This window comes from Melanerpes formicivorus, unplaced genomic scaffold (genome assembly GCF_026170545.1).
Source record: "Melanerpes formicivorus ecotype bairdi unplaced genomic scaffold, bMelFor1.0.p_v2 SCAF_13, whole genome shotgun sequence".
NCBI classification, from domain to species: Eukaryota; Metazoa; Chordata; class Aves; order Piciformes; family Picidae; genus Melanerpes; species Melanerpes formicivorus.
In genome coordinates this window covers 11,197,894-11,216,598 of record NW_027142365.1, presented here as the reverse complement: position 1 = coordinate 11,216,598, position 18,705 = coordinate 11,197,894, and the positions used below count along the sequence as shown (strand labels likewise).

The 18,705-nt window shown below is 44.2% G+C and overlaps 1 protein-coding gene across 3 annotated transcripts in view; it reads left to right on the top strand.

Annotated features, from left to right (window-relative positions):
* Positions 1-413: 413 nt before the first annotated feature.
* APBB1IP (amyloid beta precursor protein binding family B member 1 interacting protein) overlaps positions 414-18,705 on the top strand; it is a 59,135-nt gene continuing 40,843 nt past the window's right edge. For 2 of the 3 annotated variants that reach the window (XM_068146096.1, XM_068146094.1), the window contains exons 1-5: positions 414-502; positions 12,958-13,029; positions 13,947-14,034; positions 15,940-16,226; positions 17,374-17,451. In XM_068146096.1, the coding sequence (XP_068002197.1) occupies positions 12,958-13,029; positions 13,947-14,034; positions 15,940-16,226; positions 17,374-17,451 (525 nt within the window). In that variant the 5' untranslated portion in view covers positions 414-502. Of the gene's footprint in view, positions 503-536; positions 862-12,957; positions 13,030-13,946; positions 14,035-15,939; positions 16,227-17,373; positions 17,452-18,705 lie in introns of those variants that run through there. The other variant, XM_068146095.1, reaches the window with a different exon arrangement.

Below are 18,705 nucleotides of genomic sequence, written 5' to 3'. Positions count from 1 at the left end.
GCTAAGCTAAACTACCTGATTACTTTTCTAAACTGAACTAAAATATGACAGTGACAATCTTCACCTTTGTTCAATACACTTCACAGTCTGTCAGTGCCTTAGATATGGAATTAAAAAAAAAAATCAGGCAAAAAGCATTGGTTTGGCAAAGTTATGGTCAAGGAAAAGAAGATTTTAAATCAAGAGAAGGGTTTATTTGCATGCTGCCTGCAGCACTCAGGACTTTTTTACTTGACAGTATTAACCCTGCTGGCCACACAGTTGGCGGACAGCAGCCCCGAGGAGCCTGGACAGCAACCCACTTCCTGGCCCGAGGGCGGTGCTGCCTGCATCGGGGCGGCTCCCGCAGAGGTAGCCGCCCCAGGGCGCTCGGCAGCCCACGGGGCGGCCCCAGTTCCCCAGCGGCGGAGGGCGGGCGAGCTCCTGCAGAGAAGGGGTGCAGAGAGCAGCCCCGTCGCCCCGTGCATCCAGGAGCCGGCGGTCCCCGCTTCTGCCTGCCAAGGTAAGCAGGGCGGGGAAGGACTGTCGGAGCTCCGAGGGCTCCCAGTGCCAGCCTGAGACCCCTGGCGGGGTGGGAGGGAGGAGGCGCGGCCGTCGCGGGAAGCGTGAGGCAGGCGTGGTGGGGACGTGGGGAGTCCCGCATGCTGCGGTGGGGAATGATGGCGAGTAGCGGTGTTCGAGGTGAGGAGCTGCAGCAAACCCTGCTCTGGGCACGGCGTTTGGAGGGCAGCAGCCCCGGGTGGGCACCGGGAGTGCCCGCAGAGGGAAGCCCGGCAGACTCCACCTCGCCTCCCGGGGAGCCGCTCACACGCGGGGCTCCCTGCTCGGGACACGGAACCTTGCGGGGCAAAGGTGGCCTCGGTGAGTCGAAACGGGGTAGTGGGATTCCGTGGGTGTTGGTTGAACTGAATCACACCTTCAGCCTGAAGGTCGAGTAGGAGGTTTGCAGAAGCTTCCCAGCAGCCTCCTGAGGCAGGTGGGATCCCAGCCGGGGGATGCAGTGCCCTGCTTTAGGTGGCTGTGTTGGCAAAGTGAAAGGCAGGCAAGGAGGCTGCTGTCCAAGCAGCCTGGCACCAATGTCCCAAAAATACACCATGTGACTGCACTAATCTACCGTTCTTAACCTAAGCATGTAAGAAGGTGGTGTGGTTATGGCAGAACAGCCAGCACAGACTTAGAAGGAACACAATTCCCATTTCTCTGCTGGCAGGGCCTTTGGCCACATGGTTTAGGAAAGGAACAGATGTGCCTCTTGACTTCGAGAAGGCCCATCCTGCACAATACCCTCATCTGAATATCACTGAGAAGTAACTTACACAGCCTCCAGAAGCTTGGGTTAGTTTTTCAGTCCCTTGTTAACTAAAAGAGAAGTTACTAAATCCATTTGTTGGCACACTGGGAGGATGTATCCCATAGAGTCTTCTGTGCAGCATATCATGCAGCCTGCCACCAAACTGGGACAGCCTAGCTTTTTGAAGTGCCTTCCTGCCCCAGATTACTCTGTGATTCGCTTGGCTCCAGCTTGTCTGTACCCCTCAAGACTTCTGCTTGCAGGACTTTGGCAGTCGTTTCTCCTCTTTGGTTCTAGTTCCTCTTAGTGAATTGCAAGACATGCATGTTTTGTCATCCATTCCTCACTTGCTTCTAGAAAAGTACTCATTTCACATATGACTCTATTGACATCACTGTCCATTATTTACTGTGCTGCACAATAGTGGTGTAAATACAGTGTTTCCAGGACTTCATTTAGTACATCTTGATTTAGTACGCTTAGTACAGGTACAAGCTGGAACACAGGAGGTTCCACCTCAACATGAGAAGAAACTTCCTCACTGTGAGGGTGCTGGAGCACTGGAACAGGCTGCTCAGAGAGGTTGTGGAGTCTCCTTCTCTGGAGACATTCAAAATCCACCTGGATGCATTCCTGTGTGACCTACTCTAGGTGATCCTGCTGTGGCAGGGGGGTTGGACCCAATGATCCCTTGAGGTCCCTTCCAACCCCTAACTTTCTGTGGTACTGTGATCTGCTTCGTTGGAGACAGATAGATAAAACCCAGTGCTTTGGAGGCCTTTTACTAGATGACCTGCTCCACCTGTGCAGGCTTCTACTCATTTGTCTTCACTAACTTCACAAAGCTGTTTTTCTAGCAATTGTGTAAAGAGTAAGAATTTAGGTTAAAGCTTTATGTGTAAAACAGAATGTTTAACTTTTTGCAGAACCTGTTCAGTTCCATTTTCTCCTGTGGGCTTTTGAAGAAGACCATTACCTTTAATTGTATTTCATGCTTTGTGCAAGCATAACTTGAAAATGGAGGTAATTTGGTTTAAAATGCAGATTACAAATGTCTTTGGGAGGTTTAAGCAATGGAGCATTGCAGATAGCTGAGTGATCCATGTTTTATATTCTCAGAGAGTTCTGATCTATCTGGGAGCACACATAACTGGAAAATTGTACTGTCCCTGAAAGGCTACTTTTAGTCATTCCCTGTGTCTTTTATTTCTTCTTTAAATAACTCCTGTGGGCCCTGCAGACTCTTGTGGTGGTTGGAGGCAAATATGACTGAGGGCTTAAAGTAATTATTGAGTGAATTGTGTTTTAATTGTTTGTACTGGAATTTGTGACTATTTGATGTTCAGTATTGTCAGGCAGGGTACAGTGCCTTTGAAGTGCTGGTTTATTTTGTTACTAAATGTATTTATTCCAGCTAAGTGTGGTTTTTCATGGACCAAAACTCTGGTTCTTACTATACTTGAGCAGTGTCTACTAAATCACACACTGTAACTCATGCACCTGTGAATCAGGCTGCAGACTTGATCTGGTTTGGTTTTATGAATCTTTAGGGACTAATAGGTTTGAGAGGTTAACAATGTGCACAAGCAGGGTAACAACGTGCACAAAGACAGCAGCAATATGAATGGGGGAACCTGCTGCATGACAGCTTAACCCAGTGCTAAGGCCTGAGATTTCTTTGGTAGTAAAGAGCTAGGTAGTAAAAACCTGGGACTGTGGATTTACTGGGGTGGTTATGTTTCAGAGGTGGCTTTACAGGAATGTAGCTGAATTTGGTTTTCCTGTGTATCACTCAAATCTCAAAGCCTCTGTCCTTTCCTGCTCTCTCTGCAAACCACACCTGGTTCTGCTCCTCCCCCCCCTGCCCTGGGCAATTTTTTAGCCTTTCATTTCATTATGGCTTGACTTGTTTCATTGCAGACCCACCTGACCTTCACATGGCCAGGTGCTGATCTGATTTGGGTGAAAGTGAAAATAAGACCTCTTGTCTGCCTGCAGTGACACAAAAGCATGAGCTTGTTTCTTTTGGGAGGATCCTAGCGACAGTGGTAACTTGCATCCGTGCAGATGTTTCAAAGCACTCCCTAGACTTTATAGGCAGGATCCTTCTCACCCAGCTTTAGCCATCAGCACTTTAGTTAGTCACCTGAGGTTCTGAGTCACCTTTACAGTCAGCAGAGAGAGATGGCTAATGCTAAAGCCTGGGTCAGCTGCCCAGTTTTAGACAGCTGTCATGAATCATGCTCCATAAAATTGCCTTTCTTTCCCTTCATTGACTAAAAAGGGCCTAGGATCATTAGGTCAGATGCAGTTGTCATAGAAACTCCACCATATGTTTTTTCATGATTAGGAGTAATGCATGATCCAGTAAAATTGCTCTTGGAAAAGCAGACTTTTTAGTCAGCTTTCCTTATCATCCAGACTATTGATTCCTGACCCTACAAGGCAAATTATCAGTAACAAAGGAAAGTTCTTAGTTGTCCTCAGCCAATCCAACTGATATAATAACTTTTCAGGTGAGAATCTTGTCATTTTACCTACAGCTGTCAGGGAGAGTGTGGATGTATGGGAGCAAATCTGCTTCTAGCAGCTTTGCTGGTCCATCAAGGACAGAGACAACAGCTACCAGCCAAAATCATAGAGACACTCACAGGATGCTTTTGCTGATTAAAAATTGTAAGTTATCTTCTGATTCCCCAGTTTTAGACAAAATAACTTGCTGTATAATGTGTCTGCCTGGATGAATGCTCACCAAAAGACTGGGCAAGTTCTACAGAGTTGTCAGACCCCTGCCACCAAGTCCATACAGGCAAGCAAACGAAAATGTGCTTCTCAGTGGCCTCGTCTGATCTGTTTTGGTACTCTCACTGCATCTTCAGGTAGCCCAGACTGCAGGCCCATGGCTACTTCTGCTTCAGAGCAAGATTTTGGTGCACTTCTGAAGATTTCCCAGCCCTTTCTAGTGGTACTCAAGGCCATCAGTCTCTTACTTCCTATGGGAATTTCACTGAAGCACAGAAGAAGGATGCAACAGCCCCTAGAGTGTTTTGGGAAGTTGATGTGGGTTTTGTCTCTGTATTTATTTATTTTTTAATAATCATTTAAATAACAGTCAGATCTACATTACTTTCTCTCTGCTTGTTGATGAAATATTGTATTTAGAAAGTTGCTGTATGTGTAGCTTGAAGGGCTTACGTTGCTGAGATAACCCTGAGCAAACATGCTACAAAGCTGAGCACAGGTAACATTCCCAAATGCTTGTGATTACAGCATAGTTTTGTACTTTGGTGACCATATCTTCATGACTGAGGAGAAGCTGGCAGACCCAAGCATTTGAGAGAGCAAATACAGGATCTCAGGTAGTGATAGGACTAGGGGGAATGGAATGAAGCTGGAGGTGGGGAGATTCAGGCTGGATGTGAGGAGGAGGTTCTTCACCATGAGAGTGGTGAAGCCCTGGAGTGGGTTGTCCAGGGAGGTGGTTGAGGCCCCATCCCTGGAGGTGTTTAAGCCCAGGCTGGATGAGGCTCTGGCCAGGCTGATCTAGTGTGGGGTGTCCCTGCCCATGGCAGGGGGGTTGGAACTGGATGATCCTTGTGGTCCCTTCCAACCCTGACTGATACTATGAAATCAACCAGTGATTTTGGGTGCCAGTCATAGGAAGGGATTCAGCATAAACCGAAGTGCAGCTCTCTCCCATGAAGGCCATGTTATTCCCTGAAATTCAGCAAAGCCTTTCATATCTGTTGCTAAATTGGCCTCCTTTGCTTCCGCTGTGTCATGGTGGAGTTGCTGTCTCTGACCAGTCGACAACTGACTCTGACAACTAGCTCTGATCTGTTGTTCCCTCTGATCAGTCATTCCATCCCTCTTCCACTTGGTAAGCTAAAAAGAGAGGGAGGCAGTGGCATTTCCTTCTCATGGAAAACCTTACAGAAATGGAAGAATTACACCGGAAAGGTCACAAGGTTCCTCTCTTGCACCATTTTCTTCCCATAACTGTTTCCTTTGTGTGGTTCAGGCCTTGCTGGGCTGTGGCAAAGCAACCACATCCACACCAAAGTGATGTGCCATCTGTGGTGACTCCAGGCTTCCACTTTCCTTATGGATGTGGTTCTGCGATATTCGACTGAAGCTCACTGCTTATAGCAGTTTGTGATCACTGTGTGTTATATAGACTGAAATAAACAGCTCTTCTAGGTGGAGTATTAATAATGGGCCTTGAAGTTCTACCTGAGTCTTCAGGCAGTGCTGAAGCTGAGAGAATTTGAAAAATCTTCATTTCATTTTGGTGCTGAGCACTGTAGTTTGGTGAAATACTTATAAGCTCATATTAAAGCATTACTTACTTTGTTTGAGCTTAATATGCAAACAGATGGATTCAGTTACAGATTTAGTCTCACCTTTTTGCTTCTCTCATTTGTTAGAGCATTTTATGCCAGTGTCTCTTCCTCTTTCAGTCATCCTTTTCCATACCATGTGTGCTGAGAACATGTGATTGTAAGAGAGAGTCACAGAATCATAGAATGGCTTAGGCTGGAAGGGACCTTAGAGATCATCTATTCCAATCTATCACTCATTACTTGAATGAGAGTCTCAAGTTGCATTAGGGGAGGTTTAGCTTGGCCATTAGGAAACATTTCTTTACCAAAAGGACATTGGAAGGAGCTGGTTAAGTTACCATCCATGGAGGTATTTAAAAGCCTGCATTCCATATCCCTCTGTACTTCTTTTCCATAGCAATAACATATGCTGCCTGTCACTGGTTAATTGTCCTTCCTGCCCTCACATCTCAGCATGAGAGCCCTTTGCTAACTCCTCCTCTGAACTTGAGTAACTTCCTCCTGACATACTGTGGAGAAGCTTTTACTTATTCCCTTGTTCCTCTCAGCCTCTCTTAAACAAGCCTCCAGGACCATTCAGTAATTTTGCCACCCCACCTCATGCTAAGAACAGGACGCAGAGCTGCTTCTCCCAAACAGCACTGAGCAAGTAGGGTAAAGAAGAGAGTGAGTGCTTAGGACAGTGCCTGGGGGAGCTGCTGAGGCAGCAGCATCTGAAGGATGGCCTCAGACTCCCATGGTGTCCTGTGGTGCTTTACAAACATACTGAAACACTTTCCACTGAAAAATGAAGTACTGAAATATATCACTGAAAAGAATGGTGGTGTACTTGTGCTCAGCTGGTGTACTCATGCACAGGAGCTCCTGTGGTGGTGAAGTTACCATCTTAACTGAACAAAAGTAAAATACAACTGCTGCCCAGTGCAGTAATAATGACTTCTTCCAAATTCAGTCCTAACTGCAGGTTTGTTACTCTAATACAAGAGTTAACTGTCAATTTCCAAAACACCAAAAGAGGGATCAAGCTTTTAAGAGGCTTAATTGTGTAAATGGTCTGGTTGCAATTTCTCTCAAACAGAAGTAGGATCCCTGAGTTTGGGGTGCTCTGATCTAAAGATGTTTGTGCTTACATCTGGGTAGAGTATGAGTTATAAGCTTAATTGCGAGGTGTGCCTTTAGTCTTGCTAGATTCACTCTGAGCAATGCCATACAATATATCAGGACAACTGGACTCAAAGTCTGCTCCACAGCATACATAGAAATTGGCCTGTAGCAATGAATGGCAAATGCTAGCAGTGTTTTTTGTGGCATGGTTACCTGAAGATACTCTAGTGCCCCAGGTTGGCATTGGAGGAAAATTCTCTTACATGATTGTATCTATCTGCCATTTTCATTTCAATCTAAAGCCAGATGTGACTTTCTTTTAAACTAGGAAGGATACTTTGCAGCTGTATCAGCCTTCCTGCAGCTTCTAGTGTTTTAGTGTAACGCTTTCATTCCATCCCGAGCAGAGTTAGAACACGTCACACCCACCCCCGAGATAAATGTGTAATGCAATTTCAGCTGCAGATAAACTTGCATACCAGATTTCCCAGAAGAACAGATGAGATGGGTAAGAAACTGCTTTCAGAGTTAACTGTGTGTGCAATCTTTTTCTTGGAAAATGCCACACTTATCAGTGTTAAGTAAATGCAGTGCTGGAAGCAGTCTAATTGCTTTTGATCCATCCTCTCAAAACATGAGTTAGTGTTAAAAGAGAGTTACAGGGCCATGTTATGTAGGTAAGGAAGAGAAAAGTCAGCATGCTCATTGCCAAATCCTTAATTTTGAAAGCCTGGGGGCAGCTGCCATTTCTGCTTTACCACTGAAAAACTTTAATTTCCTTTCTTAGTGTCTCTTGGAGTTAGTAACAAACTAGCCTGAATTCCACAGAGATAGATGATCCCTCGTCTTCTACTTCTGAAAACTTGATCTAAATGTGTGGTAGGGACTTTTTGCTAGACATGATGCAATAGGTGGCTAAGGAACTTCCATTCTGCCTCACTTAAGTATATGAGTCACATTTGAGTTGCTGGACTTTTTCTTTCCACCTAATTGTTGAATCATTTTCCTGACACCTAGCTGTAAAATCATTGTAAGAGGCCTAGTTAGGTCTGTCTCCAATCTGCAATCAATTTCTTGAGCTATTTGTCTCCACCAAATTGTCTCTGCTAACACCACATCGCTGCAGAAGGAGGTATAAGGAAATCCTGTGCTGGAAGGAGTGGTGTGACCCATCTGCCAGACAAGTTTGATTCTGGTTACAAATTGGTGAAGCCCTCGCTTCAAGTCTTGAATCATGAGGTTCATGGTCCTTGCCCAGAACTCTCCGGAATACTCTCACTTCTAGCTATAACTGCTTGGAGCAAAACCAGCTTCCCAGATTGCTAACTCAGTAGTTTTGATGAAGAGTTTCACAATGATGCTGCCCATGTTTCCCTGGAATGGTTGTACAGACTTTCAGTTTCGTCCATTCCTATTGATTTTTGTGTTCTGAGGGGGGACAGACTGATGCCTCAGGAACTTTCTTTTAGGATTTGATGCCTTTTTAAAAATCACACTACTTGCACATTTGCTTTGTGTGGCAAACAGTTACCCTCTTTCTAGCTTTCCCCTCTATGATGTGGCTTCTGTCACTTTCACCTCTTTTCCCTAATTCTCTTCTATTTTTCTCTCTTTGATATGGGATGATGTACTTTGCACAGTCTGCCACGGGTAAGGGTGAATCTCTTATTTGAGTGATTCAGCCACTGGGCTGCTCAGTGGGTCTCTCTAAAACGTTAAAGATTTCTTAATTCAGAAAGCACTGAAGCATTAAGCATAAGCAGGAAATTGCAGTGCTGGTAGTGGTCACCTGGAGAGTCCAACCATTAGTGTTTGTGGTGGTGGGCTTGGCACACCACGGCTTACACACTTCAGTGTGGGGCTAGGAGATGAAGGTGTGCTCCTCATCTTTCTGTGTGGCTTACAAGATTATTGTCAATGAATTTTTAACCTTGCTGTTTGCATATGTGACAGTTTAAGAATAACAACAATGCTTTGCATTTGGTTAATGTGCCTGTAACTGTTCCCCGGGTCATGGAGCGGACTGATTCCTGATTGCCTTTGTTGTGTGAATCTCCTGTCTGCCTTTGCTGCGCTGATACCATGCCTTTCCTCATTCCTTTTTGTTTGCAGCCCTTAGATTGATTTAAACTACATCAGCTCCACTGCAGCTGAGTTGCAGAGATGGTAATCTCCTGTGTGATACCGTTGGTGTTTCCTGTTCGCTGTTGCACAAGGCTTTCAGCTTGGTTTTAGATTGCAAGTGCAGGAGCCGCGTTGCCGTCTGACTGAGCCCTCTCTTCCTGTTGAAGGGGACTGGCTTCAGTAACTCACAGAGCTATCAGATACTAGCAGTTCAGGCTCTGCTCGGTGTAGCACCAAGCCTGGGGTTTTTGAGCTACATTGTATGATCACTCTGTCAGCTTTCGTGGTCTTTTTTAATAGTTTCTTTTTAAATCAGAGTGAATTTTGTATGAATTTTACTGCTTGAGCTGTCAGCTTCCTGCCATGGGCTAGCAATTCTATCAAACAGTTCCATTTCCTTGGTGTTCATACATAGTGCTGTTCTTTTGTGCAAATCACAAAACTCTCTTCATCCTTAACAAAATAAAGTAATTTTATTATTCTCTGTCTTAACAAATCACAATGTATGCAGCCATGCAGAAATTATACCCTGATTTTTAATTACAGAATTCATAGCATATGCCAGGAAAGGCAGTTTCTGCTCCATCTCTCAGGGCATGACACTAAATGGCATAAGTGAGGTTCTACTTAACCCAAGTAAGGTTTTGCTCTGTAAGACTGAGTGCAAGGACTGCTTCTCCAGTCTTGCATCTCAGCAAGGAATTACTCACTCACTGCTTTCCTTTGGTGCCTTTGAATCCTGCCCTATTCCCACAAGAGACCAGTGTTGTTCACTGAGCAGAGCCTGTCTCCATCCTCCCAGCACTCACCTTTCACATCTTTACAGACATTAATAAGGTCACCCCTCAGTGTCCTCCAAGCTTAAGAGCCCCAGCTCCTTCAGCCATTCCTTCAACATGTTTGTGGCTCTGTGCTGGACTCTTTCAAGCAGCCCCCTGAGGTCCTTCTTGAACTGAGGGATGTGAAGGTTGCAGGCTGTGAAATTTGAGGGAAATAAAAGATCAGGAATACATTTACTTGTATGCTTGGTGTTAGTTCAAAAAGTGTTCTGGAAAACATGACTTTGAAAATCAATCACTTCAAAAAGAGGTTAGGTTTCACATCTATGCTTTCCCACAAGGCCCTTCTTAGCACATTTATTCTTGACAACCACAGTTTCCTCTTTTTAACTCTGTATCTTTTTCTCTGCTTAAAATTGTATGCATAGCATGAGAAAGTTATTGTCAAAGTACTGTCTTTCTCTTGAATTTATTCTAGTTGACAGTGGCTTTAAGAGTTACTAGTACTATAATGATGTTAAGAGTCACTGGCATTAGTACTCTATACAGAAAACTTACTGGGCAGTGGATATAGAGGAGGACTGAGTATAAAACTCAACTTTCTGGGGACTTTGGTCAATCTTTTCCCCTTTTCAGTTAATAATAGCTCATACACCTGTAGGTTTCACTTGAGTTTCTGGTTTGAATAGCTTCAAGGCAATTTATGAAAGTCAAAAGGGTTTGCTGGTCCAAAATCCTGCAACATCTTCCTTGAATGGAATCACTCCCAAATGTGCATATTGGTTTGTCTGCTTGTTCCTATTGTGGCAATCAATAAAAGAAATGGGAATGATTGTGGAGAGGAGTCAAAAAAAGGAGGAGAGGGGATGGACACTCTTGTGCAGTTCCATGTTTGGGGGAGTCAGTTTTGCATGTTTCTAGCTCTTGACAAAATCCCTGATGAATCTGGAGAATTTTCATATGACTAAGGTATTTGGTGATTCTGATGCTAATATTTTCTTCCTGAATTGGATCAATAAAAGTTAAAGAGGGGGAAAAAAAGAGCCCTGAGTAGGTGGCAATATGACTTTATCAATCTGGTGATGATGATGGATGTCTGATCATTGAAAGAGACACTGATGTATTCCCTTCTCTCTGTGTGTGTCTGTGTGTTCAAGCCTTCTCCCATCCCCTATGTGCTTAAGGTTTGAAACCCCACCGCCACCCCTAGTGTTCAATGTCATCGATTTGAATCGATGAGGAGAAGTCATCAGTGACTAACCCACATCCAATTTCCAGTGGTAACTCTGACAGAATTCTTTGCACGTTGGGTTGGTTTTTTTTCATGCATTACTCTTTTCTTTATGGATCACATGTTTCTGAAACATCATAGTTTTTCCTTTTTAGGCAGTTCTCACTCTTCTTGATAAGGTCCCCTGCTTGTAAGCCTAGAGTAATATTTTTTTCTTTGCCATGTCTATATTACTATTATGAAAAAAAAAAAATACAGCAAAGCAGGAGTTCACTTTGTCAAAGGAAGCAGTAGGAACAGTTTCTCCTGAAAGCAGATCTTGCCAGTACCCACAAACCTATTCAAATGGCTAGAGCTGGTGAGATTCCCCCAGCAGATCTTTTCTTCTCTTAAATCAGAAAACATGAAATTATTCAGTATTCTCTAAGCACTGATGAGATACTTGTCAGTGTGAACTACAGATCTGGTTTTTTTTTGGGTCTCATAACAAATCTGACTTCACTCTGCCTGATCAAATCAGTGCTGTTTTATCTGTGCTGTGACAACTGACTCTCTGAGTGCCAGGTGTGTAGGAAGCCACACAGCTGTTGATTCAAATAAATGCCTTCAGATTCAGTAATCATTTACCCAGGCAGTACGCTGCCAAATCTACCGGAGTGGAGTTTTATACAGAGGTCTCTGCATGATGGTGTGATACATACAGAGAGAGTGAGCCATCCATCGTGGGTTTGTCAGCTGGAAATGAAGCAGACAAGATGACTGTAGCTCTCCATTTGTGCAGCCACGTGTGACGTGTGTCCCCCGTCACATGGGCATAGCTGTGCCATCTCCGCTGCTGGACTAGGGTTGCCCTCAGCCTTGCCAACCACATCTTAGTAAAATATTTTCAACAGCATCTAGTTCCCAAATCTGTAAGTCTGGGTTCTGAGAAAACTGAAAGTTCAAAGCCCTCATCTTTCTTTGCTGACCTTGGTGTCTGCAGGGGCTATTTTCTCACTCCTCTTTCTCACTTACCCTAGTATTGCTAATGAACACAGCTTTGGCCAGCACCAAGTTTATCTTAGAGCCAGTTGGAACTGCTGTCTGACATAGGGGCAGCTACTGTTGTCTTCTCACAGAAGCCACCCCTACAAACCACCTGCTATCATCAAAACCTTGCCATGTAAACCCAGTACAGGTGCACACAAACCCAGTGAACCAATAGGACTACTTAGATGTTTAAAGTCTGACCCTAGTTTGAATCCTACTGCTATACCTTCAGTGCCAGACTTCTCAAGCCCTTGCAGGGTTGTTTATAGTCCTTGTCTGGCAGTGTTCCATAACAGACACCCTTTTACCCTACTCTCTCTGCAAATATATTTGTGTGAAAGAAGAGGAAGATTATTACAGAAGCTTCATCTCCCCAGTATCTCAGCACCACCACTGTGTAGTGGTATCCTCACACCCCACCCTTGCAAGAAGAGCCACCGTGTACTGTCCTGCATCATGTACCTATTTTCTTTATCTCAGTGGTCTCCCTCAGATGACTTCAGGTTAGCTAAGACTGGGGTTCTCTCAGTGCACTAGTGTTTGAATGCAAGCAGGGAGAAGTATTGAGACAAAAGGTTGGTCATGTACCTAAGCATGACCATGTCCTTCACTAAGTAACACCTGATAAACTCCTGGTGCATTAGAACTCTAAGCTGAAGAAAGTTTTCAAGATGAAGCATTCAGGAATTTCTCACCCTCAAACTTTGTTTCCTTCTTCACCTCCTGCTATCTACATTCCTTGGATGTTTAAGATCCAAGCATGGTTTATTAGCTAATGACTTCTGTGAAATGGAAATAATGCGAGGAGGTTGTTGGAACTCCCAGTGAGTGCATAGTCCAAATCTAAGTGTGTGTTTAGACATCTACAGGACAGAGTTTGGATCTGTTAGTAGTTAGTTCTAAGCTATGGATGAAGGTTTTTGCAAGTCATGAGCAGTAGTTTAAAGTTCCTTTGGAGCAAAATAAAAGAACGTTGTGTGTCCTTTGGGTTTGACCATTGCTTGCTTTGATGTGAACTTGTGCTGATTCTTTGTCTGGGGATGATTTTTCTTTCAGATGGAGCAAACATGTGAGGATATAGATGAAATGTTCAGCAATTTACTCGGGGAGATGGACTTGCTGACCCAGGTAAATCATTCTTTTTTTCCCATTAAGATTAGAAAAATAGCTGTTAGGTGGTAGGGAAATGAGGCAGACTTTCTACATTGTTCAGGTATCTCCACTCGGAATACATTGTTTTGAATAACCTCCAACTAAATTTCTCTGCTAGACATTTAAAACAGGTAGCCTGAGGAGTAAGGCAATGTCAGTGCAGCTGGGGTTGCTTGAGAGAGCTGTTAATGAGAATAATGAGAAGGCAACAGCTAGGTTACATTTTCACGGGTAACTAAAGCACTCTGGAGCAAACCATACTGAGTAGCTCAAATGTGCACAGAGCTAAATCCTTCCATCACCTACCCTCCACCTTCCTTCAGAAAAAAAACACCAGACCCTAAAAATCACTCTGGCTTTATCCAGCCTCTACTACAAACAGCCCTAGCCTCTGCTGCTCCCCACATGAAACCTGGGTGTTGCCTGGCAGGAATTGCAGTTGCCTTGGGGCAGTGTTGGATTGAGAAGCACTCACACCATTAAACACTTGACACCCCAGAATCCCAGCCTGGTAGGGGTGGGAAAGAACCTTTGGAGATCATCAAGTTCAAATCCCCCTGCGAAGACAGGTTCACCTAGAGAATGTCACACAGGAGCACGTCCAGGTAGGTTTTGAATGTCTCCAGAGATGGAAACTTCACTACCTTTCTGGACAGCCTGTTCCAGGGCACGATTGTGAGACAGTGCTTGAACCCTTGTCCTGGTCTGTTTTAGTTTACCAGTCTAGGCATAATCCCAGAAACTACTGTGGCATTCTGGTCTTTGAGGCAGAATCAATGTCATTAGGAAAATACAGGTAATTGATTTGCAGATGTTAATGTCTGTAATAATAATTATGTCATCAGACACTTGTTTGTTTGTTTTTTTTCCCCCTCCTATCTTAATCTTAACAGAGTTTAGGAGTGGACACCGTCCAACCTCCATCCCCCAAAGTGTCCAACGATGAATTCAGCTTTACAGTTGGCTTTAAAGATTTAAATGGTAAGTAGCTGAATGGACTCTTTCATACTTTTTATGCTTATGTAAAATCCCTCACAGCAACAGATGAGAAGAAAAGCTTTGAACACCTTTGTATACACACACAAAAAAAGGCAATCCCCCAAAAAAGCAACAACTCTCTTTTATTGGAGGGGGAAGTATATATAGTAAGCTTTGTTGGGGATTTTTTTTTTAAGACACATTGAGACATGCTTGGCCTCATAAATGAATCAGACTTCTTAGTATGTCTGAAGGCAGAGGAAAGCCAAAATGAGAAGTCCGCCAAATAACTTTCTAAAATGCAACCTTATTTAAGCAAAGATTGAACTGAATAGAAGAGGAAGTTCCTCAGTGTGAGTTCAGAGCTGCAAAAACATTTTCATCCAGTGGAAGGATCAGCTTTGTCTACTTCTGCTCTGCATTGCTTATTCTTATTCTGGTTTGCACTGTCCCTTTTGCACATACAGCTGCTTGTTGAGGCTGTGTGATGAACTACATGAGGGAATGTTATCAAAAAGATCCCTCCCTTTGGATTTGCTTGGCTTGGTGGTTTGGTTTTTGTCATGTTTTGTGGTTTGTTTGGGGTTGTTTTGTTGTTTTGTTTTTGTGTTCTCTGAGTGCTAGTTGGTTCTGTTTGCCTGAATTGATTTTGACCCGTGTTAAACCTGTTCTAACCTTCTTGTCCAGAATCAGTTCACTGTTAAACTACCTAATGCCTCCCCCAGCAAGGTGGGTAATAGTATGTAACAAGAGAGGATCATAAGCCAACTTTCCCACTGGAAAGAAAGGCTTGGGAAAATGCTGTTAACATAGCAGGCAAAGCAGAGTAAACTGAGATGGCCTAGTGCCAAGTTCAGACTTAGTCTGCTGAACGATCTGTTCTTTGTTGGACTATATTAGCATTTACCAGCATCTAGTCAGGGCTCTCCATCCCTTTCCAGAATCCCACTTAAAGCTTTCCCAATTCAGTTTCTTTTAAACTAGACTCTTGACAGAGATTTAAACTACTGAATCTGTTGGTTCTCAAAGAACCCTTCTCTTCTAGGGAGGTAAATCATCCTTCAGGATACTATTTCACAGGTTCTCTTGTACCAGGGTTATTCAAAGAACCAAAGAAGAAATTGCTGGTGAATTTCTAGCATAGGATGTTATCTTACAGCCTGACAGACTAGAGGACAGGAAGCAAAAGTTCTAATATTTCTATCTGGATGATAAGATACTTTTCAAAAGAGACTTTCTTGTTTGGGGGTTTTGTGGTTTTTGTTTGGTTTGGGTTTATTTTGTGGCTTTTGTTGTTGGTGTGTGTTTGGTTTGGTTTAGGTTGTTTTATTAAAGGATCCTCAAACCCCTACATATTACAAAGGTATATCACATGAAGTGTGTCACAGGTATTGATCACACTGATGTGCCACAAATGCTACCATACCACTTCCTGGGTATTAGAACTCTCTGATTGTGCTTCTTTCCAGAGTTGTAGCACAGTAGTATATATGCAGAGTCTTGATCTAGGCCTAGGTTACACAGTGTGTTACTTGACTAAGATAAGTAAATGGCCTAATGGGGTCTAATGGAATTTCATGCTCTGTATCACCAATCATATGCTCACTTGCTGGGTCAGGGCCAGGTTTCATAACATCATAAGGCTTGAGACTGTATCATAAATGAAGCTTCCTGTCCTGTTTAATTTGTATTTGTAGAGTTCCTTGTACTCTGAACTTCAGTCTGTCCAGATTCCTGGCTATTCCTAAAAGACATTTGTTACTTGAACCCATTTAAAAGGTTGTTTCCTTTCCCATAACCCTTCTATGTTACAGTAACCATGCCTCCTGCAATTTCATCTCCACTGAACTGCACACGCAGTGGTTTGTCTTGCACTTGTTCTGACACACTTTGTGGTTCTCTTTACAGAATCCTTAAGTGCCCTAGAGGACAAAGACCTGGATGCTTTAATGGCAGATCTTGTAGCAGACATAAATGATGTTGAACAGAGAACTCTGCAAGCCCAGAAAACTTCTAGCAACCAGCAAAGTACAGTCACTCAGCCTTCAATAAACTGGGGTAATGACATTCATTTTAAACCAGCTGTCTGTGTTACCGTTGCTGGGCAATGTGAGGATGATTTGCCCCCTCCACCTCCAGACCCTAATTTAGAACTTCCACCACCACCACCACCTCCTCCTGAGCCACTCACCCAGGTAAGTCTGGATGGAACCTTGGTGAAGTTCTGCAGTGATGAGACATGTGTGAACTGTAGAGCGAGAGTGTTCTGTTATTGTGAGCTCAGTAATTTCTGCCTGTTCCTTGACCATTTCTGGCCCATTCCTTTGCTTTGTAATCATCATTTTGATAGCTTAAGACAGACATAAATTATTGCAGATTGTCTGCTATAATGGAAAGCTTGATACTGAAGTATTTTAGTAAGTGTGGTTCAGTTAATACCTTCTCATACAGAACCTGCTGTGGCATCAGTGTTGGTGGCAGTCCTGCTTTGGGCAGGGAACCAGACTACAAACCTCCAGACCCCTCTTCTAACCAGCACTTTTATGATGCTGTGACCTAAAGCTCACTGAAATCAACAGTGTTGCATAGTTCCTTCCTGTGAGGCTTGTACTGAGATAATTCTCTGTTAGCTGGCATCTTACGTTACCTGAGAGTCAAACAAGGTTTCAGGGAGAGAAGAGGCTAGACTTGCTAAACACAGCTGGAATTCCAGCTGCAAAGACGTAGGTGGAAGTAATTTCTGTCTCCTTCGGTCAGAGTATCCCTCTGAGACTGTGCGCTGACTTAAATCTCTGGCTGTGCTTTCTGGTCTCTTTCCAGACACAGGGAGAGAGCAGAGAAGGAGGGGAACAGGAGATAGAGGCATTTATCATAGTATCAGTCAGGGTTGGAAGGGACCACAAGGATCATCTAGTTCCAACCCCCCTGCCATGGGCAGGGACACCCCACACTAGATCAGGCTGGCCAGAGCCTCATCCAGCCTGCTCTTTAACACCTACAGTCCCATTCCATTCAGGCTAGATCTTCCTTCATCTTGTCTTTGGCATCAGCTGTAACTCATACGGAAAAAGAAGAGTCCCGTTTTTAGCCATCATTGTAGCATTTGATGAACAGATCTTGTAAGAGCTGTATGACTGGGCAACAAAAGAGCTGGACCTGTAAACCAAAGCTTTGGCTCGAGGATATTAGCTCAAGGAAAGCTGGGGATTGCATGTAACTGTGAAGTTTCCCATGACAAGCCTTGTGTTATGGATACAAGCAATACGAAACAACTCTTTTCAAGTAAACAAACTGCTAGCCTTACTTAACAGGAAGTATACCAACTATCTTGTGTCTTTTCAGGAAGAACAAGAGGCACAGGCTAAGGCTGACAAGATTAAACTTGCATTGGAGAAACTGAAAGAAGCCAAAGTTAGAAAGGTGAGCCTTAAAATACTGAAATGCTACCATGAGAGTCACCAACTAAGTAGCTATTATCATTCTTCTCCATAGTGAATTTCTTACTAAAATTGCTGGCTTTTGAATATTTTGTCTGTGACTTGTCATCTGCCTGAAGAGAAGCTTCATAGTTTCATAGTTTCATTCAGGGTTGGAAGGGACCACAAGGATCATCCAGTTCCAAGCCCCCTGCCATGGGCAGGGACACCCCACACTAGATCAGGCTGGACAGAGCCTCATCCAGCCTGCTCTTAAACACCCCCAGGGACGGGGCCTCGACCACCTCCCTGGACAACCCATTCCAGGGTCTCACCACTCTCATGGTGAAGAACCTCCTCCTCACATCCAGCCTGAATCTCCCCACCTCCAGCTTCATTCCATTCCCCCTAGTCCTATCACTACCTGAGATCCCGAGAAGTCCTTCCCCAGCCTTCCTGTAGGCCCCCTTCAGATACTGGAAGGCCACAATTAGGTCACCTCGGAGTCTTCTCTTCTGCAGACTGAACAGCCCCAACCCCTTCAGTCTGTCCTCATAGGAGAGGTGCTCCAGCCCTCTGATCATCCTTGTGGCCCTTCTCTGGACACGTTCCAGCACCTCCACATCCCTCTTGTAATAGGGGCTCCAGAACTGGACACAGTACTCCAGGTGGGGTCTCACCAGGGCTGAGTAGAGGGGGAGGATCACCTCCCTCGACCTGCTAGCCACACTTCTCCTGATGCAGCCCAAGATCTGATTGGCTTTGGGAGGATGCTACCTCTGAGGGACTTAAATATAAGAGGGCTTGGAAGGCTCTGCCTTTTTATGCCCCAGTGTTGGGGTAAAGCCCACTGTTCTGAGAGGGTGCTTTAGAGAAAACAGAAGAGGCATAAAAATGTTGTGTGCTTATGCAGTGCCGATTCCAGAAGTGTTCAAATTTTCTTCTACAGTGGATGTGGATTTAGCTAATGCCAGTTAAGTTAATGAGGAGCTTCTTACCAAATCTTTTCACAGCAGTGTAGCAATGTACAAGGATAATAGAAATTATTTTAGAACAACAATTTAGTAAGCTTCTAGCCAGTACCTGCACAGTGCAGCAGTCTGTAATTACACCCACTCATCCCAAGCTAGAGTTCCAGCTGAGCTCCACAGAATCTGCAGAGAAATGTGGACAATGCACGTTGGGATGTGACTTAAGGGGCATGGTGGTGTTAGGTTGATATTTGGACTCAATGATTTTAGAGCCCTTTTCCAACCAA